Here is a 26974-nt window from a genome sequence, read left to right as displayed (position 1 = left end):
GAAAGGGGGGATGAAAAAGATTTCCATTTGTATTTAATCTCTTGTACCGAGCCAATGTGATCTCAGAGGTACAGAACTCAAGGGTCCTTTTCTGTGGAGACCCAAGAAGAAGGGTGTGTTTGCACCCACTAACGGTACCGCCACCACCAGTTCATTGGCTTAGGTCTTTCTTAGTCAGTAAATGGTAGTCTTAACTGTATCTTTAAAAAGATATATTCAGTGGCTCTGTTGGCACTGGATATGTAAAAGACAGAAACTTTATTAACTCAAATGGGCTTAGTAATAGCAATGTTGTCCATGAAGACCGAGGAGGGATAGAGGCTGCACTTTGTTAGATTTTAGCTACAGAAACTACTGAGCACTTGCTACACACTAGGCACTTTGCAAACTGCTTTACCTACATGAATTTGAAAACTACTACTAGGAAATGGGGATTAGTACAGTCTTTCTACAGATGAGCAAGAGGGAAGAAAGCTTAAGAAATTTGCTCTAGGTCATCCAGCTTTTTAGAAGAGGTTCTTCAACACCCGTCTGTCTGACCACAAAGGCACTATGCTGCCCAGCAGAAAACACTGCAGGATGTGACTGCAAACCCGGAGTCACTTACGGAGCGTAATAAAAATACAGATGCCTCGGCCCTTCCCAGACCAGCTGATTCAGAACGGGGCGGGGGGCCAAGAATCAGCCCTGGGACAAGCACCACAGGTCATTCTGATCCACGTCAGTTTGAGACTGACTAGCCTGCTCGGTTGAGCACCTTCATCATATTCCCGGCTCTATGATCCCCAATCGTTGAGAGACTGCCATTATTTACTGTTGTAAATTGATGCTCATCACAGCAGCTAATGTAGTGCTAAGTACTCTACACACATTACCTTATTTAATCTCACAAAACCCCGGTAAGGCTGGAATTAACTATTAGCCCCATTTTACAGACTAGGCAACTAAGGCCCAGGGAATTTAAGTAACCCACCCAAAGATCACCCACTGAGCAGAGGCAGGATTTGAACCTCTAAAGTGCTTTAACCACTAAGCCAGTGATTCTCAAACTTTCACTACTACTAAGAATCACCTACAAAACATTAAAATACAGACTCCTGGGCTCCACCCCCCAAAGATTCTGATTTAGTAGGTCTAGAGTAGGTTTCTATAGTCACACGGCAATGCTATTGGAAGTAACTCATGGACCTTGCTTTCAGAAACGCTGTACAAGATATTAATTACTCCTTGCCGCTCATGGAGATATGGTTGGTGGTAGTCATAAAAGAATACCAGTGAGAAAGCATTCTGAGTTATGGGAGAGGCTTCACAGGGAGATGAGCACACATAACCTCCCCTCTCCCTGCCCCCCTTACTCCTGATACCATTCTGTCATATTTCTGCTTAGTGGGCATCTCGTCTCTATCTGAATGCCTCCTGGGATGAAGAACTCAGGCCCTCCGAAGGCAGCCCAGTTCATTTTGGGTTGGGAGAGTTATCAGAAAGTTCTTCTTTGTGTTGAGCTGCTCTCTGTCTTCTGCACCTTCTACTTCCCAACTGTCATAACTGCCTGCCCATCGGGGAGGGGCCTTCGGGGTGGGGGAGGGGCCAGTTCCGTGAGCTCCAGGAGTGCCCTCCAGGTGGCCAGCCAGGCAGTTAGGACACGCCTCCCGAACCTTAACAAAGTTCCCCTTGAGATCAAGGGAGTGATAACATATTCAGATCAGACCACTTCTTGATTTTCCAGAGTGTGTGTTGCTGAAATCAGCAATTGCAGCGAAGCTATTGCTCTGATCACTTCTCGGTTTTTCTGTTTCAGTTCGGTAGGACACGTCAACACAATCCACAGTCCCCCCCCCCCCCCCGCCCATGTATTCTATCAAGGTAAATTTGTTGAGGGATTTTTCTCTCTAAGTCCGAGTGGCAGGTTGGAGACTAGAGCTTCTTGTTACCTTTCAACTGGTTGAAGGTGTGACCAACCTTGGGGGAAGGGGTTGGTACTTATGGAGGGGAATACGATGAAATTGACACCACCGATATTTTAAAGAAGATACTGTCCAATTTGCCAACTTCTGGGTTAAAGAAGAAGAAAAAAAACAAAAACAGGCTCTCACATGTAGGCAGAAGGAAACTTTCTCCAAGTTTATAAAGGATGGGGAAATGGTTCTGTTCTATCTTTATTATCTTTCCTCCCTGTCTCTATTATGTATCTATTTTTGCAGTCTTATTTCTACTCTTCTATCTTAGAGATAAGCAACAATATATTGGAGCCAGCGACTCTTTAAAGACCCATTCATTTCCATTCATTCAATACTCTTCCAACCACTCTCTTGAATCTGTGGACTGAATTGCCCATCGTGGGCCAACCACTGGGCTTACCAGCAAATAAGTAAGGAGGGGTGTGGTTTTGTATCTATACTCTTACCAAGGCTGAAGCCTCAATTTTAAACAAATACTGGCTTTTTTCTTTATAGATGAGATGAGATTTGTTCTTCAGAGCAGTCACCTTGGAAAATTCTTAGAAATTTATTCCAAAATGTCCCCTGCTCAAAATTTTCTGTAAGCTCATTGGAAATTGCCCCCAGAGCGTCCAAGCACACACACACAAACACAATGAGTCTTGTTATTGTCAGAGATTTACCAAAAAGGGGTTTTCCCAGTTTGATCATCTACTTTTTTTTTTTTCCTAACTTAGCTCCAAAGTGAAATCCACCCTGGGAGGATGGGAATGCTGCCCAGGGATGGCAGGAGCAGGGGGAGTGAGGGGATATTGTGGGACATGCTGCTTTTGAAGTAAAACCCTTAGTTTCAAGTCTTACAAGTCCTATATGGTTGTTTTTGGTTTTGTTTCGTAAAGTGTCAGTATTTTGTAAGTCAGTATGTGCTGATCTGCTACTCAACATGGTCAAAATATTTAGAAATGCTACATAATAAGGCACCCTCTAGTGGAGTCACCGTGTATATCAACATAATAAAGGTTCTGAGAAGTCCTGCATAAAGAAACCTACTGAACTCCGTGCTTCCCAAACGTACGTGGCCAAAAGAGCTTTTCCATGGAACACCTGTTAACGTCCAATGATTTTTGAAACACGCTTTAGGGCAAATCTTATAAATCCAGATTTTAGTGAAGCCTGTAAAGTGAAGAGATTCCATTCCCACCAACTCCCACGTAGAAGAAGGGGTACACTCATCCTTCTCACTTTTCAGGACTCTTCCAGAAAGGCCTTTCCCGGGCTACCCTTTCTAAACTAGGCCACTCTCCTTTTGTTATTCTCTATGACAAGCCTCTTTGTCACAATCTGAGTATCTCGTTTGGATCTGTCTTCCCCACCAGAGTATATGCTCCATGAGGGCAGGTGATCCGTACCTCGCACTGTACATGAGACACACAGAAAGTGTGAAAGCAAACACGGGCGGGTTGGTTGACAGCACGCCCTGTGCACCAGGGCCTGGCTGGACCTCTCCACCCCATCTCCCTTGCAGGGACTGGTGCAGGCTGCTTCTCTGGTCGACTGGATACTATCAGAGTAGAAAATGTGCTCAGCAAAACAATCCAAGGAACCTAGAGATGGTCCAGGAAGCACCAAGTGCTCTTTTAAGTGATGCCCAAGACCATTTGACAAGAACACCTAAAGGCAGGGTGGCATAAAGTCAGATTCCTTAAAGCAGCTGACTGGGTCCGATGGCCCTGGGCCTTCCCACAGCCTCTGTTTCAGGGGTCCCGGGAGAGGGGCCCCCAAGGTCTAAAGCTCCTCCGTGCCAGGCCCAGACCTCCCGCCAGGCCTGTGAACGGAGCTCAGGATAGAAGACTGGGGGTGCGCCCCTGACTCAGAGATGTGCGCTCTGCGGATGGGACGGCCGCCGGTGCTTACTTTGACTGTCCTCGGGTCCCGAGTCTTCTGGTGGTTAACTGAGGAAACTGCTGCCTTATGATCTGTAAGTCAACACAAGAGTCAGTTACCCATCGGGAAAATTTGGGAGCACAGTCACTGCATTTTACAAAGAGCAATCCAAAGAAAGTGGAAAACACACGTCCTTGATTGCAATGACTTACTGGGAGTCGGTCGGGACCCTGGAGAAGATACCAGTGTTGGGAGTTGGGGGTGGTGAGCATGGGCGTGACAGTGGGGCCCTGGACTTTGAGGGGTCTCACTTGGCTGCCCCGTGCTTCTCCCTCCTGCTCACAATGTGGGGGGAGTACAGGCTGATGCAGAATGTGTCAGTCCTGCCACTTAAAGCCTTCCAATGGATTCCATTGCACCTGGAATGTCACCGGTCCCTGCTCTTACCTCCTGGTCTTCCTCTCCTGTGACTCACCCTTACTCACCAGACTGCAGCCACGCTGGCTTTTTAAAATTCTTTTCCCTATTCCTGAAGCACACCAGGCTCACTCCCACTGGGGGCCTTTGTAAGGTAGTTCCTTCCGCCCCAGAATGCAGCCTCATCCACATCCCCACAGGATTGGCTCCTTTGCTTACAACGTTCAGGCGTCTGCCCAGAGCCCTTCTCTGACCAGTCTTCTCACTCCGCACTCCGAAATTATCCTGTGCACTTGCTCCCTGTGTGCCTATTTTCTGCCTCCCCTACTTGAATGTAAGCTCCCTGAGAGCAGGGACCCAGCACCGGGCTTGGCACCTGCGAGGAGCTCCATCGTGTTGCTGAGTGGAGGGATGAAGCCCAACCCCTGGCCGGGGATATGCTCGGCTCATCTGCAGTGTTGCCTAGGATATTCATGCAGATTTGCAAGAAACTTGGAAGCAAAGCCATCTGCCAAGGTGAAGACACAGCCAGCAGGCCTCATCCTTGGTGTTTACAGAGATGATGTTTGTGGAGAGGCAGTATGATGCGGGGGTTCCGTGGAAGGGCTTTGGAGCTAGGCTACCTGGATTAGAGGGATCCAAACTTAGCCAGTTGTTAGCTGGGGATCCTTACTTAGGCGAGTTAACATTCAAATGACTCAGTTTCCTCATTTGTAAAATGGGAATGATAATAACCCCTACCTTAGAGAATTCTTGTAAAATCTAGTAGTAAACATATGCAGATAATTTGCAACAAAGCCTTGCACTTAGTAAGGGCCCAATAAACATTACCCGTTATTACCATTGATTGTCCTGACAACTCATTCCCTTTTACTTCGAGGGACTTTTCTCATCTCACCAAACTCTTCCAGCCTCCCTCCTCCTCTAGTACATCACCAAGCAGGCAGGCATGGGCAGAGAGAGCCTGCCTGCAGGCTGCCCTTCATGAGATGAGACCCAACTGCTGACTTCCCACTGGCGGGGCATGAACACCATGTGCCTTCTCAGAGATGTGGAGGAGTCTCTTCTGATCCATCCACATCTTCTTCCATCCACACTGACACTCTCATTGATGGATTTGCTCAGTCACAACAGACATTTACTGAGACCCTGTCAGTTATTTGAACTTGGATGTGCTTTTGAACTTCTCTGTGCTTAGGTTCATCTTCTGACATCTAGGGACTCGGGGGTTTATATACTCCTCCCCAGATCCGAGGGGTAGGTGATGGTGGCCTCAACTAAGTCGGCATCAGTGGGATGGAAGGAAGTGGACAAATCAGAGAGAAATTGAGAATCTGGAATGGGTACCATGAAGATGGGCCATTTCTGTACATTAGGAAGCTATCTCCAGTGTGAAAAATGGGGCAGGTTTTTCTCATCTGAAAATGGGTTAAGAAAACAAACAAACATGCATTGCTTACAAGGATGGTTAGAAAATCTAATAAGAGAACATGACAATACCGCTTTAGGAAATATAATGGCTTCAAAAATGTTATCTGACAGTGATGATACTGCAGGAAACAATGAGGTCATCCTCTGAAATCTTGGAGGGCATCACATCTGTATTGATACAGCCCTGGTTTCTTTCACCTTAACTCCTGGAAGCTGAGGATATGGGTTCTCACTTTGTCTATGTCCCTCTCAAACTGCTGTGACCTGAGGAAAATGCAGGATTCAGGGTGGGGTCTGAGCGGGTTCAGCGACAGGGCTTTCTAAGCCCTCTGCCCGTGATGCGCAGTGCGGTTTTGGTGGCCTCACCTCGTCTGGCCAAGGACGCCCTCAGACTTTCATCACAGAGCTGGTCTCATCACAGAACTGCCAAGATACGAAGCAGCCATTCGCAAAGCTGCAATACTGAACGTTTTTAGCTATGCCGATAGAGATCGAAGGGAAAAACAGAAAGCATGAAGATGGAGAGATTCTTCACTTTGGTTAAACGTGGGTTACGATTTGGGTTCAGAGTTTCCTACCTATCTAATACAATAAAGTTCCAAGAGCCCCAGTCCCCACAAGATAAACACACACTAGTTGCTTCGGAAAAGCAGAGATTTTTCTGCATTTTTGTCTGGGAGATTTCCCCCATACAGCAGGTACAACAGGAAGGTACCATGTTTAATGCTCTGATATTAGCAGACATTTGGAAAATAATATCAAGTGCTGTCTAAGGTGTGGCAAGACTGAAGCTCTCACAGATTGCTGGTGACACTGTTTATGTACGACCCTTCACAATACGTATCAAGAACCACAAAATAGGGCACCTGGGTGGCTCAGTTGGTTAAGCGACTGCCTTCAGCTCAGGTCATGATCCTGGAGTCCCAGGATCGAGTCCCGCATCGGGCTCCCTGCTCAGCAGGGAGTCTGCTTCTCCCTCTGACCCTCCCCCTTCTCATGTGCTCTCTCTCTCTCATTCTCTCTCTCAAATAAATAAATAAAATCTTTAAAAAAAAAAAAAAAAAGAACCACAAAATATACATACCTTTTGGTCTATGAATTCCAAAGAACTAATCTGAAGTAAGAAAATGCTATATGCAGGGCTACTAATAAGACAGAAAAATTGGAAACAATATAAGTGTCTGATGGCAGGGAGCTGGCTAAAGAAACGATCATCTGTGCACTCAGCGGACCATGACACAGGCATTAAAAATGAGGGTAACGGGCACCTGGGTGGTGCAGTCGGTTGAGCGTCCCAATCCCACTCTTGGTTTTGTCTCAGGCCCTGATCTCAGGGTTGTGAGATCAAGCCCCAGATCGGGCTCCAGGCTGAGTAGGGAGTCTGCTTGAGATTCTCTCTCCCTCTCCCTCTGCCCTTCCCCTCAACCTCTCCCTCTCAAATAAATAAATCTTTTTAAAAAATGATAGTAACAAAAACTGTCACAGCACAGAAAGTCTATGTATGACATAATGTTAAGTGAAACAGCATACCTCAAACTACATTGATGCTATGCTTATAATTTATGTTTTTACAAATGTAGGAATGGAACGGGAACAAGGAAAAGTAAAAATGGATATTTGTTAAGGTAGTAGGATTGTGACTAGAACAAAAAGATTTTTGTACAAGGTCAACTGTTTTTGTAAATGGAAAAGGATTTTCTTATTGGAAATTTTCCTAATTGGCAAAAGAAGTTCAAGATAACCTTGAAAGAAGCACCAGAAATCTTCCAGAATGTTCTAGTGGCTCTTTTCCTTTTTCTTTTCTTTAAAAAAATCATTGCCTATTCCCTGAAAACAATATGTAGATAATAAAAAAAGCATTTTGTTGTTGCTCTTGTTGTTCCTAAGCCTTATTATACATGATTTAAGAGAATGGGCAAAGTTCTGAATCTTTCTAAATACTTATCCAAACGGCATCCTACATGATGTCCTGGCCCCAGGCTAAGGTACAGGGCCACAGACTCTGGTCTAGAGATGTTCCAGAAAGCCCCCAGGAAACAAGGACAGATTTCTGGAGCTGTTTCTTCTACCTCTAAGAGGCAACAAAACGTGCAATCAGGGTGTTGAAGTTGAAGTTCTCTGTGCTCTGATCTTGAGAAACTATCAAGTTGTGGAATGGGGCCTCTGAATTCATGGATCAATGTGTCCTATGATTTCCTCCCTGGCCTATGGGTTTTACTTACTCCTTTTGGATAATGTATGGATCAACACACGCAGTTTTACCATCTCTGTGGCCGGCACCACCCTCCGCTGAGTCACCTAAGACGGAAGCAGGAGAGATTCCACGCTTCCCGACACCGCACAACCCCATGTCCTATTGATTCTGACGAAGACTCCCACTGAGCCCGGCCACTTCTCCCTGTCCCCCCAGCCACTGCCCTCACCCGCCACAACCCCTCACCCAGACCACAGATACAGCCTCCTAACTGCCTGCCCTGCCTCCGGTCTTGCTGCCCAGCCAAGCACCACCTTTCTAAAATCCAAATATGATCATTTCATTTCCTCGTTGAAAATGCCAGATGCCTGCTCACAGCCTACACTGGATAAAAATCCAGCCTGCTCAGGCTGGTCCTTGAGGCCCTCTGTGATCTGCTCAAGCCCAACACCCCAGCCTCAAATCCCGCTACTCAACACCCTCTCCCCCCCGCCCCCCGCCATGTTCCCTGAGCTCCAGGCCTGGGCAAACAGCTCCAGAAATCTGTCCTTGTTTCCTGGGGGCTTTCTGGAACATCTCTAGACCAGAGTCTGTGGCCCTGTACCTTAACACACATTCTTTGGGGTCAGGTCCTGGTTCAGGCACCGTGCCAACCACTTTACGTGCATTATCTCAGTTAAGCATTACAACGGCCCAGGCTCCATTGCTGTTCCCTCTGTACAGATGAGCGAACTGAGGCTTAGAGAGGCTAGGACCCCCGCACAAAGCCACACAGCTCACAAGATGCAGACCCGGGATTCAAAGGCACCCAGTGTGACTCAACATTATCAAGACAATACTATTACCTCTGAATAAATGAAAGCGTCCTAAAGCCTCCCTCATCCCCTCTTTTAACAGCAACCTTTTTTCTTTTATGTCATATTCCTGCATTTACACATTAGGTGAGGAATGAAAGGATTTCTTGTTCCCGTCCACTCTTCAATGGAGACTCCAGTTTGTCTCACTTTGACGCTCTTGGCAATGTGCTGGTGGCCTCTGCTATGAACAGCAGCTGAGAGCTAGGCCCCGAATCCCCCAGGGAAAGTGAGAAACAGCTGACAGGACTGTGACATCCTCAGGCAGATGATATCCGCAGGTGTCTCCTCTTAGATTAAATCTACCTGCATCCAGTAAAGTGGAAATCTGACAATTAAACTTCTTCTGCTTAATAAAATTACTCAGTAAGCAAAAGTCATTCTGTTTGGATGATTTGGAGTTCCCCGCTGGATTAACCGAGGGAACAATCCAGATCACTACCTGTCTACTCAGAGGCCTCTGACAATTCTCCACAGCCAGCTGACTCAGCAGAGGCTCCTTCTTCTGGAGCTCAGATGCACTGTGCAAATCCCCACTCTGTTTCACTCTTTGCTCTCAAAATGTCCTTGCATGAGCCCCATGCTCCATCCAGATCAGACTACTTGGTGCTGGCCAGTTCTCTGGGCTCCATGCTTCTGCACCTTCCCCCTGCAGCAATCCCCAGACACCCAGCATGCACGCGGCTCCTCCGTGCACCTTTCCTGATTCCTCAGCCAGGTAAGCACTCTTCCTTCTCCAAACCATGACTGCACCTGCCACTTCCAGTCTGTGACCAACTTCCATCCTCCTTCCATCTTGAACATACCGAGACTCTACCGCATCCCCCATTACTACCAGTCCGAAGGCCATGGTCTTATGCCCAGATTGTGACCATGGTCCCCTCATTGACCCTCATCCAGTCATGGCACCACGACCACTTCTCCATGAAGCCTCTAGATGAAGTCCAGACCCACCAGGTCCTGCTGGACTGGCCCTGCCTTCATTCCAGCTCACCTCTCCCCTCCTCCTCTCCCGGTCCCCACAGCTATATGGAACTTGTTTCAAGTTTCATGTATACACTGTGCTCTCTCCTACTTTAGCTTTCCCTGCAGGCTCTTCTCATTTTCTGGAACCCTCTCCCCATGCCCTCTGTCTGCTTCATGTCTACTCACCTTTGAAATATTAGCTTATACCTTATGTCCTTCCAAAACCTTCCCTGAGCCACTTGTTTGGTTTAAGGGACTGTAGTTACACAGTCCATAGAATCCTCTTATCCAGCCAATACTCCTCTCAGCTCCACCAAGTCCTGCATAGGCCTATGGGGCTCACGGGAACTGGCCCTGCAGCCTTGTCTCCCACTGCTCTCCCCCATGTTTGATGAGCTGCAGCCTCAACAGCTACAGGTGGCTGCCTGATGGTACATAGTTAGGATTCACTCAACAACAAATATTTACTGAGATCCTCCTGTATGCCAGACCCTCGACCAGGCTGAGGGACACCACATGGAGCTGAACAGAAACAGCCTTTGTTTAGGAAGCTTACATCTAGTGGGAGAAGACCAAAAATGAATACATTACAGAGTCAATATATCTTCTATCAGGTAAATGCTACGGAGAGGAACAAAAGGAGCGGCGGGGAGGGGGAAACGGGACGTAGGGGTGGGGGGTTCTTCTTTAGGGTGATAGGGGCTAAGTGCTAATGTGGCATTTGAGTGGTGACCTGAAGAAAGTGAGGGAATGAACCTCATGGATATCTAGAGGAGGGAGGGTGCAAGCCCAGAGAACAGGCAGTGCAAAGACCCTGGGGTAGGAGCTTGTGTGATGTGTGTCAGGAAGAGCGAGGCGGCCAATGTGGCCGGAGCACAGCCAGTACTCAGGAGAGCAGAAGATGAGGTCGGGAGGCCAGGAGGGGGTGATGGAGCACAGTTCACGCGGGGCCTTGTAGGCCTTTGTGAGAACTTCTGCTTTTACCCTGAATGAGATGGGGAGACTTCAGAGGGCTCCAAGCAGGGGAGTGGGGAACAAGTCTGACTTAGCTTTCCAAAGGATGGCTCTGGCTGCTGGGTGGAGAAGGGACCATCGGGGCCTAGGGTGGAAGCAGGGAGGCCATCAAAAGGCCACTGTGTAGTCCAGGGAGGAGACATTACAGCTCAGCACATTAATTCATCGATTCAGTAAATGAGAGAGTCAAGTGAAGTAGCTCTTTGGCTGGCCACGGAAGTTGTTTCCAGTGTTGTGTGGCCATAAATCATGCTATAAGCGGTACCTTTTGCATAATGATTTTTATTTTTATTGCTAGCGTTTTAGGAGTTCTCCGCTCATAATAGTTTCTCAAGTGTGGAGCTGCTTGATTAAAGGGGAGAAACATTTCAAGGTTCGTAAAAGATACCATAAAGTTGCTTTCCGTGAAGTGTAGAAGGCGATTATCACTTTGGAAAAAATGTGCTAAACTGAGGAGCCAAAAGAGACCTTCCATTTGAGCATCAGGTTTCTTGTCTGTAAAATGGGGATAAAACGCTTGCTCAGCTAACCTCACAGGCTTACGGCAAGGCTCTACCTCAATGGGCTCTCCTGGTGGCACAGGGGGACGGTGACCTGCTGACGGGCTGGGCGCTGGAGCAGAGGGGGCCGCATTGTGGTAACACCCCCGTCTGTCTCCGCGATCCTCAACCTCTTCTAGCCCATTCTCTTCACTGACAGAGTTACCCATTTGATGGGTTTTTGGAGGATCCTCATTCGACTCTTTTTTTTTTTCAGGCTTCCATGGTAAATCCTGGTCTCCCAACAATATATTTGTGCTGTTGGAATATTTAGTTCTCTTTGTGAAAATACTTTTTATCTAGAAATACTGGAAGGCCGAGTCCTCTCCTCCTCCTCCAAGAGAGAGAAAGGTAATTTCAAGCAGAGAACTACGAGGAAGGGCCGGTGGCTGAGTTGGCGGGGTGGGGGATGGGTGGAGACACTGCTGTTACTGCATCCCTTTCTGCCCAAACGGAGGTCAAGACTTCCCCCACTCCGAGCAAAGAAAGGGCCGTTACAGATTGTACCTCCTCCTTCCAGCTGCAACAAAAACCTGTGGGAAGTGGGTTTGCTGTTGCTTTTTTTTTTAAGTGTTTCTTATGGGCTGCAAATTACAAATTATTCTCCTCTCTTTTCACCAAATAATCAGCTGGTCCCAGAATCTGAAAGCCCAGCACAGTTTGGTTTGAGTCTCAAAATGCAGAGTCGGTTCAGCCCCACTAAGGCTGTTCAGCTTTTAATTTCTGGAGCAAGACTCAGCAAACAGTCAAACACTTTTGTGGAGCTGTGAAAGCTGAGTTTCGCTGTTTGATAAATGAGCAGACGGCAGGCAGCCCCTCTTTCTCTTTTTGTATGGATTCAATGAAGCCTGCCTAAAGAACACCACATGCTGTTCTAGCTACTGATCTAACATTCCGCAACATCCCAGCCTTCCAAATTCCCTTTAATTACTCGGGAATCCCACCCTTCTCCCTTTCAGCCTAGGCAGCCAGGCTGGGCCGGGGGCGCCGTGGGGCTCGAGGTGGGAAGCGGGGCAGCTCTGCAGAACTCCCCTCCCGGGAGCTGCCGGGACTCTTCTCAGTGGTGGTGGCCAGGTTATCCATCTCTCCTGTCCACGCTTCTCCCCGGCCAACAACAGACTGCCCCAGTTGAAGGAAACTCCGCATGTGGGCTACCCTGACCTCATTTTGAGGGTGCAGTTTTTTAAGAAACGTGAGTTTTAGGCTCATGTTTCTGAAATGGCATATTCAAACCACTGCCCTCCTTTAAGACAGGGGAAAAAAAAGAGGAGCCACCACCCACTGAGCATCAGCAAGGACCAGGCACTAGATGAGGTATTTTACACACAACATTGATTTTATCCTAAAAGTGACACTGGAGGAAAGCATGAAGATCCCTGTTTCACAGATGAGGTCCTGGGATCTACGTCCATTCAAGGCTGCTCAGATTCACAGACTCCAGCCAGTGGGCGAAACGGGATCCCAGTTCCACTGTCTCTCCTGTTCTTCACTTTGGAAGGCACCCCTGGGAGCCAGCAAGGGGTCCACTAACTGAGTGTGAGACCCCTGACGTCCCCTCTAGATGCTGCCTCAAGGGACACCTTTAGAGCTACTCCGGAAAGCCACTCCATCTCATTATTCTTACAGACAGGCTTTGTTTGATTTTGACCTCAAACCGTATGATCTTGATCCAGCTTGATCTCCAAACTTAGTCATCAGGGACGGCTCTGAAAAAAGGCTTTGGTTGTTTCCAAAAATTCAATCCACCCTCAGTAGGCAAAGATTTGCCACCAACAAGAACTGATCCAAAAAAGTTCCAAGGTAATGGGATAAGTGCACATCCTCCCACACTTTGAAGGAGACAAACTCATGTGTATATAAGGAGTCAAGTATGCTTAAAACAGTTAAAAAATAAGAGCTGTGGGTCTTAGTTCAGAGGTTACTTGGGTGTGGGAAAAGAAGAGGGATGCCTCAAATAGCAAGAAATGAGAAATCCAGTACAATGACAAGTTGCTGTTTTGTAACCGTGTATTGCAAAAGTCTTGTGCCTTCTCTTAAAACACACACACAGTTTTGTGAACACAAGAAAGAAATGATTAGGGAACCAGACTGGTTAAAGGGATTAATACCGTCACAACTTGAAGTCTGAAAGTGAGATGCGGACTCACTTTCTTTGTTGACAAGAGATGTCATCCCTTTAACAGAGAAGAAAAAAAATTAAGTCTGGTGCTATCAATAAGGATTTTTAAACAGCCCACCTCAATGCTTTCATTTTAAAATGGGTGTTTGCCAGAGTGGTTACACTATGTTATGCAACTCTGGCCATTCAACAGTTTTTTGTAACACCTACTGGGTGCCAGGCACTGGGGAGGGGGGGTCAATAGGGGTAGGATACTGCAGGTCCATAGGAAGTTCCCCAAGAGCAATTTCAAACATTCGCAAGAAATTCCTATCTAGTGCACTGAGACAGAAATGGAATTTCAAATCATGTGTATGGATTGATGCAGGATTCTGTGGAAACCCCCAAGGCCAGGAGGGTAACAGCTACTCTGTTGCCCCTTGCGAAGTACCACGGATGACAATTCCAAGAAGTCCCAAGTTCCAGAGGTGAGCCCGGTGTCGTCCTGAGGCTGCCTGGGTGATGTGTCACGTGTGTGAGTATGAGAAAAGCCAGTCATCACACACCGATTTAGTTAGAATGAGGTGAGTTACGTAAGCTCCAGGTTAAGTCAAAACTGGAAAAACTCCGAGGGCGATAACGAGAGCGGGTGAGGGTGGCAAAGACAGCATGTGTGCGAGGCAGGAGATTTTTAGAACAATTGTTCTCAAGACTGTTCAGAAGGAAGAGTCGAAACATCGATGCTAGTGGTGATATATTAAAAACATGTATTAAAGTCATAAGATGTTGCCATGGTAAACCGAAATCATAATTCCAGCTCATGTGCATTGAGTGTTTATATTTACCGGGCACTGAGCCGAGGAAGCCCCTTTGACAGTCATCATGTCAACAACTCTCCACGTGGTTGCCGTCACTGTCCCATTTTGTGGATGGGGAAATGGAGGCCCAGAGCGATTCAGAAATCGTCTGAGCTCACACAGCGGGTAAATGGCGGAGTCGGGACTCGAGCCCACACAATCTGACTTCTGAGCTCTCACACGACATGACACGCGAGATACCTGAAATAACAAACTATGGGATCTGGGCTGAAATCAGACCTCCTGACAAGGACACTCCACAGCAGGTTCTAAAGGTGAAGAAAAACATACCCGAGAATTTAAAGCTGAATAGGAAACTCTATCGATGTACCGAATGGTTTCCTTTGAAAACTGGAGAGAGACTGTTCCTGAAGGATCCAAATGCCTCAAGAGCAGCTTTATCTTTGTCGGTGGCCCCGCATGGGCGTGCGCGTGACCCCGGGCCAGGGCGGCCTGTCAGGACTCTCGAGGAAAGAGGGCAGGCTTGCAAAGCCAGAGCAAATTTTGGTTCTGTCTTCGTTCCAGGTATATGCAGCTGCCCGAAGCACGGGTCCCCAGAACACGCTGGACGTTTTTCAGCATTGCTCAAGCATGGCCAGCCGTGAAGAAGGAGCCAAATACTCAAGGAAGAGCCACCCAACAGCCCAAACTGCCAATTACCTCAAGTCCTCGTGGGGAAAAGGCAGGCTATAAATAAACTCAATTTATACATCCAGCACCCCAGCTTCCCCTTCTCCAGCCTCCCTACTGCTTCCTGGTGTCCCCACCCGGCGGCGGGCACCCAGTGCCCCCCACCCTGCAGCCCCAGCCCTGCCACGGCACGTGTGACCTTGGGAAAACCACTCAGTCCCTCTCTTCATCTCCTCAGCTAGAAAAGGAAGGGGTTTGGGTCTCACCAACCAATCTCTAAGTCCCTTGAATAGATTAAACTCCTTTAATTTGAGGTCTTAGTAACCGATATGGATTAATGAATTATCCTGCTCTGTTCTAGCTGCATTGTTACAGACTCAAGGAGGGGAACTGAGGATTCTGAGACATCAACAAGTCTCCAGGGGACATGCAGTTCTGAGGCTAACTGGCCTCTCCACGAATCAAATTACACTGTGTCACAGCTGTCTAGTGCCCGTCCACGAATCTGCCTCTTGCTGACACGTTCGACAATGCTGACCGATAAATCCCGTTACCGTCCCGCAGCCGTAAGTGATCACATTGTGCCACCCCTGTGGCTTCCCCTGGGCTCTTCATTTGAGTATTCCATACATGTTTTCAGGATCCTGGCTTCCATTTCATAGTTGTGACGCATAGAAGGACACACCGGGGCCATATGGGGCAAAGGGGTCAAAAGGCCCCACCTTCCAGCTGGGAGATGAGTAAATCCTGGCGACGCCATGTTCAGCACGGTGACTACAGTTCATACTTGCTGTATGTTTTGCAAGCTGCTAAGAGAGTGGGTCTTAAAAGTTCTTATCACCAAAAAAACGTTCTCATCACAATAAAAAAAAATCATTAGCTATGGGTAGTGATAGATTTTAACTAAGCTTATTTGGTGATCATTTCACAATATACACATATATCAAATTGTTATGTTTTACACCTTAAACTAATATATGTCGATTATATCTCAATTTTTTTTTTAAAAAAGAATACAATGGATTTTTAAAGTGCCCTTATGTGGATAAAATGGCTCATTGCTTACCCCCTTTCCCTTATTAACCATACTCTAATTTTTTATTCCAGGAGGCAATGGTCTACATTTTCCTGCTTCCCTGATAACCAAGGGCCGCAGGCAAGATGTAGGGGAGATCACTGGGCCGGGCTCTGGGAGAGCTCCTGAAGACAGCTGATATGGCTGCAGTTTTGACCTTTCTCTTCTTACCCCCTTCTTCCCACTTGTTGCCTAGAATATAGCCTCTGTGGTCCAGCAGCCACTTGGGACCATGAGGTGACGCAAAGTTGGAAGCCATCTGCTACATGTGATGCAGAGCACAGAAAGAGAAGGACCCCAGGTCCCTGATGCTCTTCTAGAGCTGTTAATGCCAGCACCGGGTTAGCACCTTTTATACTTATTCTACGTGAAGAAAAGTAAAACCACTCATTTATGTCACTGTTTGGGGACAGAGAGGGGCTTTTTTTTTTAACCCACAGTCCCAACACAATTCCTAACTGATCCACCTTCTGATTTCCACCCAGGATTTACTTCGCGGAGAAGGTTCCAGCGGCCTGGAGTCAGCCATGTCGTCTTTCAAGAGGAACAAAACCAGCATCTAGCTCCCAGGGCCGTGTGAGGAGTACACAAGATGCTGCCATTACGGTTTCTAGCTGCAAAGTGTTTCCAGCTTATATGGGAGAGATTGTCGTATGTTTGTAGACTAACTTCCCCATGTGACAGATGGAGGGACTGAGGTGCAGAGAGTAAGGGTGATAGATCCTCAAGTTCAGGACTCCACACCTGGCATTATTGGAAACTCCTGGCCTATAGCCCATGGTGGAACCTCAACAAAGTTTTGTTGAAGAAGACGTGTTTTTGCCTTTCAACCTCTCAGCAACGCATGTCACAGATGCTTGGAAAGCAATCCATTTGTATGTCACAGATGTGCTCTGGCTCAGAGATCTGAGGCCCTCTTTTGTTTCTGAAAAAGCTTAGCTTGCTTCTAAGCACCGAGATGCTCCATCTTTGTGCAGGTAGAGTTTTTGCTACGAGTTTCCAAAAGACCAGTCGAGCCCCAGGAGAAAGAAGTATTTGGTGACATTAAAACACCCTCTTCAGCTTCTGTGGATCTCAAAGGGCTGAGGTGGGGAGAGGATGACCCGGGTGTCTGGGGCTCCTCCCAGAGTGACCTCGCTCTCAGGCTGCCGCCCATCCCCCACCCCGAGGACGCAGCAGTCTCCCCTCTGTGCCCCTCTACTCATGGGCATTCCAGCTCAGGGGCACATCCGCCATCGTGTTCTGTGGTTTCCTGTGGGGATATGTCCCTTCTGCAGCCCACTCCCCTCGAGGACAGACTGTCTTCTTCACTCCAGTTCCACCTGCCCGCACAGGGCTGGGGCCACAACAGGATGAGGTCAATGAATATCTAATAACTGGGGGAACCAAAGTGTTGAGGAGGAAGCAGCATAGGGAATACTGGCGGTGGGGTTCCCAGCGCCCAGAACCCTGGGTGGGGCAAGATTTGAGGGGTTCTTTCTCAACTGTGATGACCAGCACACTTGCCCCTGATAGACAGAGAGGCCAGGAATTCACTCCCAAATTCCATCATCTAAGAGGTCGCCAGGTGGCTGCTAATGACTACACCAAAGCCCAAAGGCCCACTGTTTTGTTCTCCGCACAGACCCACCTCCCGCCTCCACACATACACATCCTACCCCCAAAATAAATGTTCTGGGTAAATGAGATAAGTTTAAGTGCATGGACTCTTGGAGCCAGACTTCCCAGGTTCACGTCCACTTACTGGCTGTGTGGCCTTGGGCAAATTACCTTACCTCTCTGGGGCTCAGTTTACCTATCTCTATAATGGGGGTAATAACAGTTCCTACCTCATAGAGTAGTTTGGAGGAGGCTGATATATGTAAAATGCTTACAACAATGCCAGGTCTTAGAAGGCCCTATGTGTTTGCGATTTTTATTAATTTTATAGAAAGTCTGTGAATGCTGCATTCATAATTAGACATAGCTAAATACTTCTAACATCTGTTAAAAAGTTACCTATTTTTTTTAAGATTTACTTATTTATTTTAGAGAGAGAGTGTGAGCAAGTGGGGGAAGGGGCAGAGGGAGAGAATCTCAAGCAGACTCCCCACTGAGCTTGGAGCCTGACGTGGGACTCCATCTCATGACCCACAAGATTATGACCTAAGCCAAAACCAAGAGTAGGATGCTTAACCAACAGAGCCACCCAGGTGCCCCAAGAATCATCTATTAATAAGCTTGGCCAATTTAGCTGGGTCTGATGTCACGTGTTAGGCCAATTGATCCCTACGATCTTGTGTTTGTTTCGATTTACAGTTCCACTGTAAAATTTATTTTACTGCTTTTGCTGGAAAACTAGGGTTACCATTATGGAAGTATTTTTTTCTCAAGCTGACAAGCCTGCAGACACCAGCAGCAGGCGGAAAAGTTCAGGGAAGAGAGGAAGGAGAGACCAGGCTCTCCCCTTCCCCACTGTAGGTCCCCAGGCCACATGCAGTCAAGGCTGAGGGGGTCAGGGAGGCAATCAAGTGGATTTCAGGCTGCAGATTTTGACTGGAGTACTGGACTGGACTTTAATGTCTAAAAGACTCTAAATTATTGAAAAGAGGCTTGTTCTTATAATCAATAACCCAAAAGCTATTAAACCTGCCATGAAACCATCAGGGGTCAGGGAAGGAGGTTTGGCCATTACATCGTAGAAAGCAAAGTCACTTTCTGTATTTACACCGCTGAGTTCAGCCTGTTCCATACACAAGTTCCATTTGTGGAAGCTCATCTGTGTGTCTCTGAGAGTCAGAGTGTAATACGAAGTATGCGGTGAGCTGGTCAAAACCCTCCAACACAAAAACAGAGCCACGGGGTGAATCCTCAGTGGAGGTACAAGAGCAACCTGGGGGTGGGTGGCGGAAGGGAAGGTCAGCTGCAGAGCCCATCCCTTTAGCCAGTGTGGATGGACATCCATGGGGCTTCCCCAAACCCATGACTGGACTCTTCCCCCTGGAGATGGATGGCGAGCCCAGCAGAGGTCACTAGCTGGAGGAGCCCTCACAGAGCACCTGCTGGTCAAAATGACTCTCGTTGACTTTCCTCTTCCCACCTTCCTCCAATGTCCCTCTGCCTCAGCCCTGGAGAAGTCAGAGGACAGAGGGAGAGCCCACCATGCCCCTCTTCCACAGAGCAAATCCTGAGCCTCAGGAAGGGAGAGGCTCTGACTTCTGCGTCAGATGGAGTTTGGTTTTTTGTTTTGTTTTTGTTTTTTGTCTTTTTAAAAGATTTTATTTATCCATTTGACAGAGAGAGAGAGAGCACGCCCAAGCAGGGAGAACAGCAAGCAGAGGGAGACATGGACTCCCAGCTAGGCAGGGAGCCTGATGTGGAGCTCGATCCCAGGACCCCAGGATCATGACCTGAGCTGAAGGCAGATGCTTAACCAACTGAGCCACCCAGGTGCCTACAGATGGAGGTTTTAAACTGGACTGAATGGGACTTTTTTCATAGCTGAGAATGAGTTTTAATTATCCAACCAAGACCAAAATGATGGCTGGATGCTGTGAGGCTTCCCTGTGATGTCATGAGAGGACAGAGCAGGAAGGCTAAACAGAGGACTCTGAAGGTGACCCTTCAAAGTATGGGAAAATACAATCAGTTTCCACTGATAAATGAACAAGTTCACTCCTGCTTAGCAAACAGGCTAATGGTAAATGGATATAATGCCTGTTTCATATGGGCATCATACAGGTCAAACAAATTCACATGTGTCAAATGATTCCAGTGTCCTTGGCAAATAGCCATAACATAAGTCATTCAATCTTCAATAAATATCTGAAGATCCATTATGTGCCAGGGGCTATTCTGGGAGCTGAGGATGCATAGTGAACAAAAAAGTCCTCGTGGAGCTTCCATTCTAGAGAAGGAGGCAAATAAAACACAAGCAACTAACATATACATACATATATATATATATGTATATATTTTAGTTATATCATATGTATAAGATAGTTATATATAATATATATTATCTGTAATATATAGAGGTAGAATAATAGGCAATGACATATGGATAACTATCCATATAACATGTAATATATTAGCTATACCGTATAGGTAACAGCTGGGACAGTGATAAGTGCTAAAAAGAAAAGTAAAGCACGGTAGGAAACAGAGGAGACAGGATGGAGTGAGGTCAGTTTTAGATAATGGTGCCTTCTTCTACTGGTAGAACACTGCACAATTTTAAAAATGCTCTCATAAACACTGTCTCATTTTATCCCTAGAGTAATACGGAGAGGGGATTACTCCCATGTAGAGGTAAGGAAACGGGAGCTCAGAAAAGTTCAGTGACTCCAAGCTTTCGTTACCCTGGCCAACAGAAAATCAGGCACAAGACCAGCTTGGCTCAGATCTTCAGCATTCTCTGCGATGCCTAAATTAATTCTGGGACCCAAAGTCAATACGGTATTACTGGAAGCCTGTGCTTATGGAGCTTGGCCACAGTGCCGGAAAGAGGATCTCTTTCAGATCTTACTTGCAGCAAAACAGTTGCTGCCTTCCACTCACTTCATCAAGGACAGTATCCCAGCCAGGCCACGGGGGGGGGGGGGGGGGGGGGGAGAGCCTCCCGGCTGATGCCCGTTTCACCTCAGCCCACTTGCAAGCTGGGGAGGTGGGGGCGGGGGGGAGGAAGCTGCCACCGGTGACATTTTTCTCTAAACACGAAGCCAAAGTATTGAAACTTGCTTACTCAGAGTTAAAAGTTCTGAAAAGGGAATTCGTGAAACGTATACACTGACCTCTTTCTGCCACTTTACTCCTTGTTATGCCTGCACTCAGAAAACTGGTAAGGAATCTGGTGCAAAACACACTTTTTTGTGAGCAGATGCAGTGAACTTATACATGGGAAAAAGAAGCTAATAAAAGAAGGAAGAGTTTGGATGTACTGACTCAAATTAAATTGGGTATTTTAGAGGTATAAAAACCTATATATATATATGTATATATATAATTTTAAGATTTATTTATTTACAGTGGGGGGAGGGGTATAGGGAGAAGGAGAGAGAGAATCTTTTTTTTATTAAAGATTTTATTTATTTATTTGACAGAGAGAGAAAGCACAAGCAGGGGGAGGGGCAGAGGGAGAAGCAGGCTCCCCGCTGAGCCGGGAGCCTGAAGTGGAACTCGATCCCAGGACCCTGGGATCATGACCTGAGCCGAAGGCAGACGCTTAACCCACTGAGCCACCCAGGCGCCCGAGAGAGAGAATCTTAAGCAGACTCTGTGCTGAGCACGGAGCCCCACGCGGGGCTCAATCTCACAACCCTGAGATCATGACCTGAGCTGAAATCAGGAGTCGGACGCTTAACCAACTGAGCCACCCAGGCACCCGAAAACCTATATTTTTATCTATCAAAGAGACAAAAGATTAGTCTTGGAAGAGCACTCCAAGAGCGTTCCTCAGTCTGTTACACCTGAATGATCAGTGGTAAAGAGATTTTGTGGACATAGCCCGAAGTGTGGAATATATTTTTATTATGAGATGGACAGACAGCAGCCAGGCCTGCAGTAATATTACAAATAGTACCGCTCCCTACAGAGGACCTGCAGACCTCCAAGCTAATGATGTAAGGCCATTTTCCAGTTTCTCCAAGGCTTTCATGTTACAAAGCCCAGCAGGCTCACGGACACACACATAACACGACTGGGGGTTTAATACTGGCCTCTCAGAGGAAAGAAGCCACTTTCTGCAAATTAAGTATCGAGGAAATTCAAGTTAGGTGTTCGCTTTTTACTTTATGACCTGTCCGAATCGTTTGGAATTTCTAATACTTTGGTATTACTTCGTTTTGGTATTCGGCTTGCTATTATCTTGTTAATAAGTGTTTGAACTTCTTACAGCAAAGTAGTAGAGCAAAGTTACCAAACTATTTATTTTGGTAACTTAAGAACAAAAGCAATGAAAATGTTAAAAATATTAGGAACTGTGCATAAATGACTTAGAAGAGGGGAGGAGAAGCAATAAGCCTGGGGTGACCGGACTCACCTTTCCAAAGCTGGCTGCGTTGACAGGCTGGGTGTCGTTCTTCTCGCAGAAGTCCAGGTAATGCATGTAGAGGGCGCTGCGCGGGATGCAGACCCCCTCCGCAATCTCATAGTTCTCCTCCAGCCTGCGGAATAAATGCTCAGTGAGCAAACCTCAAGCAAGAAGCATATGTGCCTTCTAGTCCTCCTCCAGGGGAGGACTTGGAGAGAACTCTTCCTCCAGATGGGGAAACCAAGGCCCAGGAGGACAAAGCAACCTGCCTGAGGTCAGGCCTGGAGTTGGTAGGTTAGCAGGATCGGACTCGTGGCCCCTGTGGGTATGACCCTGGGTCACTTTCGGCTCAAATTCCCAGTCCCTCTCTTCTGGGCTGTCATTGGTCTGACCACATTCTGGGTGGATCAGGTTCCCCCAAACTCCAAAAAATGACACAGGAGCTTGTAGGCACCCCATTCAGCCGAGCTTCGAACCGCACACTCGCTCATACAGCCATTTTTAATAGGGGTCACAGTGTTGGAGCCTATTTGCTAATGAGAGCAGTGCAGTGGGATGGCCTGGGAAAACAACTGCCCAAGGAGAAGGCAGACAGCTGGACAGCCAGGAATCCACTGATTGAAGGGAGGTTTTGTGACCACAGCAGGGGCTGAACCCCTTGGTCTCTTTGGAATCATTATGCTTCCAAGCCCATCACCTTCTCAATGAATATCGGTTAGGGGCTCAGGGTGGGGGCTTCCCATGGGGTTCAGACCCCAGCACTGTCACTTGCTGGCTTGATGACCTCGAGCAAGTTATTTAACCTTAGATGTCAGTTTCCTTTTGGAGGTGCTGGCTGTGATCGCCTTCAATCACATGACAATCAGATGTAACGTGTGACCTAAGCCAGCATGGTGAGACGTGATAAACACTTCAATGTTGGACCTCATCATCCTCCACTTTTCCTCTCTATAAAACCTCTTTGGGGGCCTATATGTCCAGAATCTGTGCTAGATCTTGGGCATATAAAAGTAAGCTAGATACAGTTTATCATTCCCACCCCCCCTTAACCCAAACACCAGAGGGTAGGCATCAGAAAAAATCTTGCCCCCTTTGTCACAGACACATTGGAAGATCGAACACTTCTTCCAGTACAACTTCTGGGGCACATGACAATTTGGGGACTTCTCTTTGGGCCTGCCGCTTTTAGAGCCTGGGGCACACGCTGCTCAATTAACTCACCAACAGAAAATATTTCTCTTTTGATCACAAATTGGATTTTAGGAAACAACCCAAAGTCACCTGGAACCAAGTCTGAGGGATAAAGTGGCTAGAATAACCCTTTCACCCCAAACATTTTTTGGGGGGAGGAGGGAGCAAAAATAAGGCATGATTCTAAAGCAGTGAAATAAATATCCCCAAATGGCTTCTAGCTTCTCTGGGGGCACTTGCCAAAGAAATGGTCCAGGGCTGTCGTAACTGTGAGGTGGACCGAGGACGCAGCCTCCTGAGGTGCCCACTTGAAAGGGCAGCATTTTTTTGGCTCATTCACATGCGGTTGAAAGAAAATCAATTCAATCATTTCATATCCAGACCCTACTGATGAATTCAACCCCAGGCATGCTCAGATGAATGAAGACGCCTGGTGCTGAATGGTCTCACCATCTCACCCACTCCCCCCTCTTCTGGGAAGGGGACAGCTGAGTAACTCCTGACCATTTTTAGAAGCGTTCCAGGAAACAGTTTATGCAATCCTTTCTGCGTGACCTAATTCCTGGAGACTGGCATGGTGTCTGATTCACTCCTGCATCCTGGAAGCCCAGCATAGTCCTCGGCACTCACCAGGTGCACCATAAGTGTTTGATGGATAGATCACTGCAGTCCTGTATTCATTCCACAGATACTTAGTGATCTCCTACCACCTGCCAAGTGCTGGGGATGCCATGGTGAGCATGACAGTCCTTGTTTGCATACAGGGAGCAGATTACTGGTGGGCAGATGGATAAAGACACAGGTAATCTTTAATTCAACAAATATTTATTGAGTTCCAGGCAGTGTTTTAGACATTAAGGAAATAGCAGTGAACAAAACAAAGGCCCTGTCCTGAAAGAGCTTACATTCTAGTACACGTGTCCCTAACATCGTACATCAGAACTCCACATGTGGTTCCCTGTGGGAAAATGCTTTCACACAGAGATTAGATTTCTTAGGACTGTCCTAAGCTTCAGGTCTGCTATGAATGGGAATCAGCCTTCTAGCTTAGCCTGGACCCCTGCATGCCATTCACAGCATTGTTCCTCTATAAAAGTGAGTTCAGAGGTCCAAATAACCAGCTTATGCACAAACTTGTGTGGGCCATCTGAATACGACAGCTTTCACAAACAGGGGGGTCTCACAGACATGCTTTGTTTGACCTGAAAACAGTGTTGGCTCAACTTTTAAAATTCAGGACACTTCACATAAGAATCGAGCTTCTTTTGAAAAGGCTGAGATCTGGCAACACTGAGCCCATATTCCCGTATGACAATAATTGGCCAGAGGTAGGTGTGCCCTCGAGTTGGCCAGAGTCCCCACTCCTCCCTCCTTTTCTGACACCTAATCTATTTTCTGTTCCTTGTCTGGCTCCTGTAGGCTCTTGTGTTGATGTAAGGCATGGCCTATGCCCTAGTTCACTTTGCAGCCTAATGGGGGCGAATAACGCACAGAAATCGAATACTTAAGTACGACAGGTGCAGTCGACGGTGGGGAGATTCCTGTGTAGATGAGAGGAGACGATTAAGGTTTGTGGATGAATTGGGATTTGAACTTTGTGACAATAACAATGACTAGCACCTGTTGCTCTCTTCCCGGGTACCAGGCACTGGGTATCTGGTGTCTCTTTCCATCCTCACAATAACCATATACAGTAGGTACGACACCTATGTTTTAGATGACAAAACTGAGGCTCAGAGAGTGGAACTCATGTGCCCGTGGTCATGCAGCCAGTAACTGGCACAGTCTTACTCTAAACCACTGCAGTATCCTTGCTCTGGTGGATGGAGGGGGTTCCAGGTGAGGAGAACTGTGAGGATGAGAGACACACAGCATGTGCTTTGGAGGATGCAGGCAATGGTGTGAGCAGAGAAGGGGCTTGCAGAGGAGCCTCTAAAAACAAGAAACAATGGGGGAAGGGGTATGGAGAAACGTTCAGTGCCCACAAGAGAATATGGCCTGGCATAGGAGTTTGGCAACCCTTGGAGTTCAAGAGTTAACTACAAAAGTGTTATTTTCAGGGGGTGATGGAGCAGAACTCAGAGAACTGAAAAAATAAAGACTCAGAGGCAGGAAGAGCAGAGTGTTTCTGGGATGCTGCAGAAGTCATCACTGTGTCATCAATAACAACAGGCACTAATACTAGTTTAAAGCTTAATATGTTCTATTAGGCAGCAACGGGTTGACTGTAAAAGAATATAATAATCAAAACAAAAAACACGCAAGTTTCATAGGTTTCATCTCAGACTACTGAGAGTCTTATTAAGCAATTTCCTTTCCAAGCTTTGATTTCAACTCTCTGGACTATGGTGGAACATTTTCCAGTCCAACACACACACACACACACACACACACACACACACACACACACAACTTGGGCAGCTGCAACTTTGTGCAGGACAAGCTGTGGGGAGGGCAAAAATATCTCTTTTTGCTTATCCTTGCTAACAATTTCCTAAAGTTAATTTTAGCCAGAAAAATCCACGGTTTCATTCAAAATGCATGCATTTCAAGCCATTCAGAGTTCATCTTATGAAAGCCATGTGATCCTTTAAAATGACAGGGGGCCAGTTACGTTTTCTTAAGCATGGTTGTGGCCTGATCAGATTCATTCTTTGGAAAGGTTGTTGTGGCACCTCAATGGTAGGAGGCCAAGGCTGATTAGTGAGGCCTGGCACATGGTGGCTGACTAAGTAGTATCTGTTGAATGAATGAATGAACAAATGAGACCAGTTAGGAGCTACTGCAAAAGTCCAGGCAAGAAGCGATGGGGCATGAATTGAAGGAGTGGCCATGGGGACAGAGACAACATTTAGGGTGTGGTTCTCATGTTGCCAGATGTGAGATGGATGGGACCAACCCAGGCAAGCTCTGAGGTGCCTGACTGGGCTGAGCGCATGGCTGGAGACCCCATTCCTCATGACTAAGAAGGGCAAGGGAGTTAGTTATGGGGGGTGGGGATAATGTGGTATTAAAGAGTACAGGCTCCCAGGTAAATTCCTGGCTCCCCTTCCCATTAGCTACTTTATTTAAGCCCCTGTGCCTCAATTTCTACTTGATGTTCCTGTGGCTTGTTTGCTCACTAAGTATGGCCAAGGGATCAGCATTAAAATAGAAGACCAAGGTTAAAATACATCCCATTAAATGAACCCATAGCAGCAACAAACTATTTGAATCTGCATGGGTATAAGTCGCAGTTCACACAGCCTGAGTTAATTAAGCAGTTACCTGCCAAAGGCCAGAGCCTTCTAAGTAAGTACGTTTCTACCCACGTTTTGTTCCTCTTACCAGAGCTTCTTCGCCTCAAGGTATCTGGGTGGCTTATGACTATGAAGCATTTTAATAAGCTCTACGAATGAATAGATGTAACTGGCATTCAGGGCAACTTTGATGCTTGATGAGTTTCCACAGAAAGAGCGTCATGATACCTATCCCCAAACCCCCTTACAAAATCCAGAGGGTCCGCATGTATACTGAAGTTGCTAATTGGAATGTCCGCTTCGCTGACCAAGGCATGGCAGAAAGAAAGGCAGTTAATTATTTCTCTTCATATCTGATGAAATTTCCCCTTTTTCTCCTTACTTGTAGAGGACATCATTAGCCTGACATGGTGAACAATACTCCATTATACCTGGATATTTTTAATGATCACCAAAAAAATTCCCCACTTCTTCCATTTTCTGATCTTCTATTTAATAACTTGATCATATTTGAATTGAGCCCATCCTATTATGCGGAGATAATGAACTCAGTCTGGAGCCAACAGGAGTCATTATCTGCGGTATACAGTCTGAAAAAGACCTCCTCACGAGGTTTCGGCCCGCGGCATCCCGGGGCA

General features: G+C 46.9%; 1 protein-coding gene across 4 annotated transcripts in view; it reads right to left on the bottom strand.

Moving 5' to 3' along the window:
• Positions 1–26974, bottom strand: part of RFX4 (regulatory factor X4) — a 155530-nt gene that overhangs the window by 72900 nt on the left and 55656 nt on the right. For all 4 annotated transcript variants that reach the window (XM_036083141.2, XM_036083143.2, XM_036083140.2 and 1 more), the window contains 2 exons: positions 21916–22039; positions 3852–3913 (listed from right to left, as the gene is read on the bottom strand). In XM_036083141.2, the coding sequence (XP_035939034.1) occupies positions 3852–3913; positions 21916–22039 (186 nt within the window). The remainder of the gene's footprint in view (positions 1–3851; positions 3914–21915; positions 22040–26974) is intronic.

This window comes from Halichoerus grypus, chromosome 6 (genome assembly GCF_964656455.1).
Source record: "Halichoerus grypus chromosome 6, mHalGry1.hap1.1, whole genome shotgun sequence".
NCBI lineage: Eukaryota > Metazoa > Chordata > Mammalia > Carnivora > Phocidae > Halichoerus > Halichoerus grypus.
This window is presented reverse-complemented; position numbering and strand designations above follow the sequence as displayed.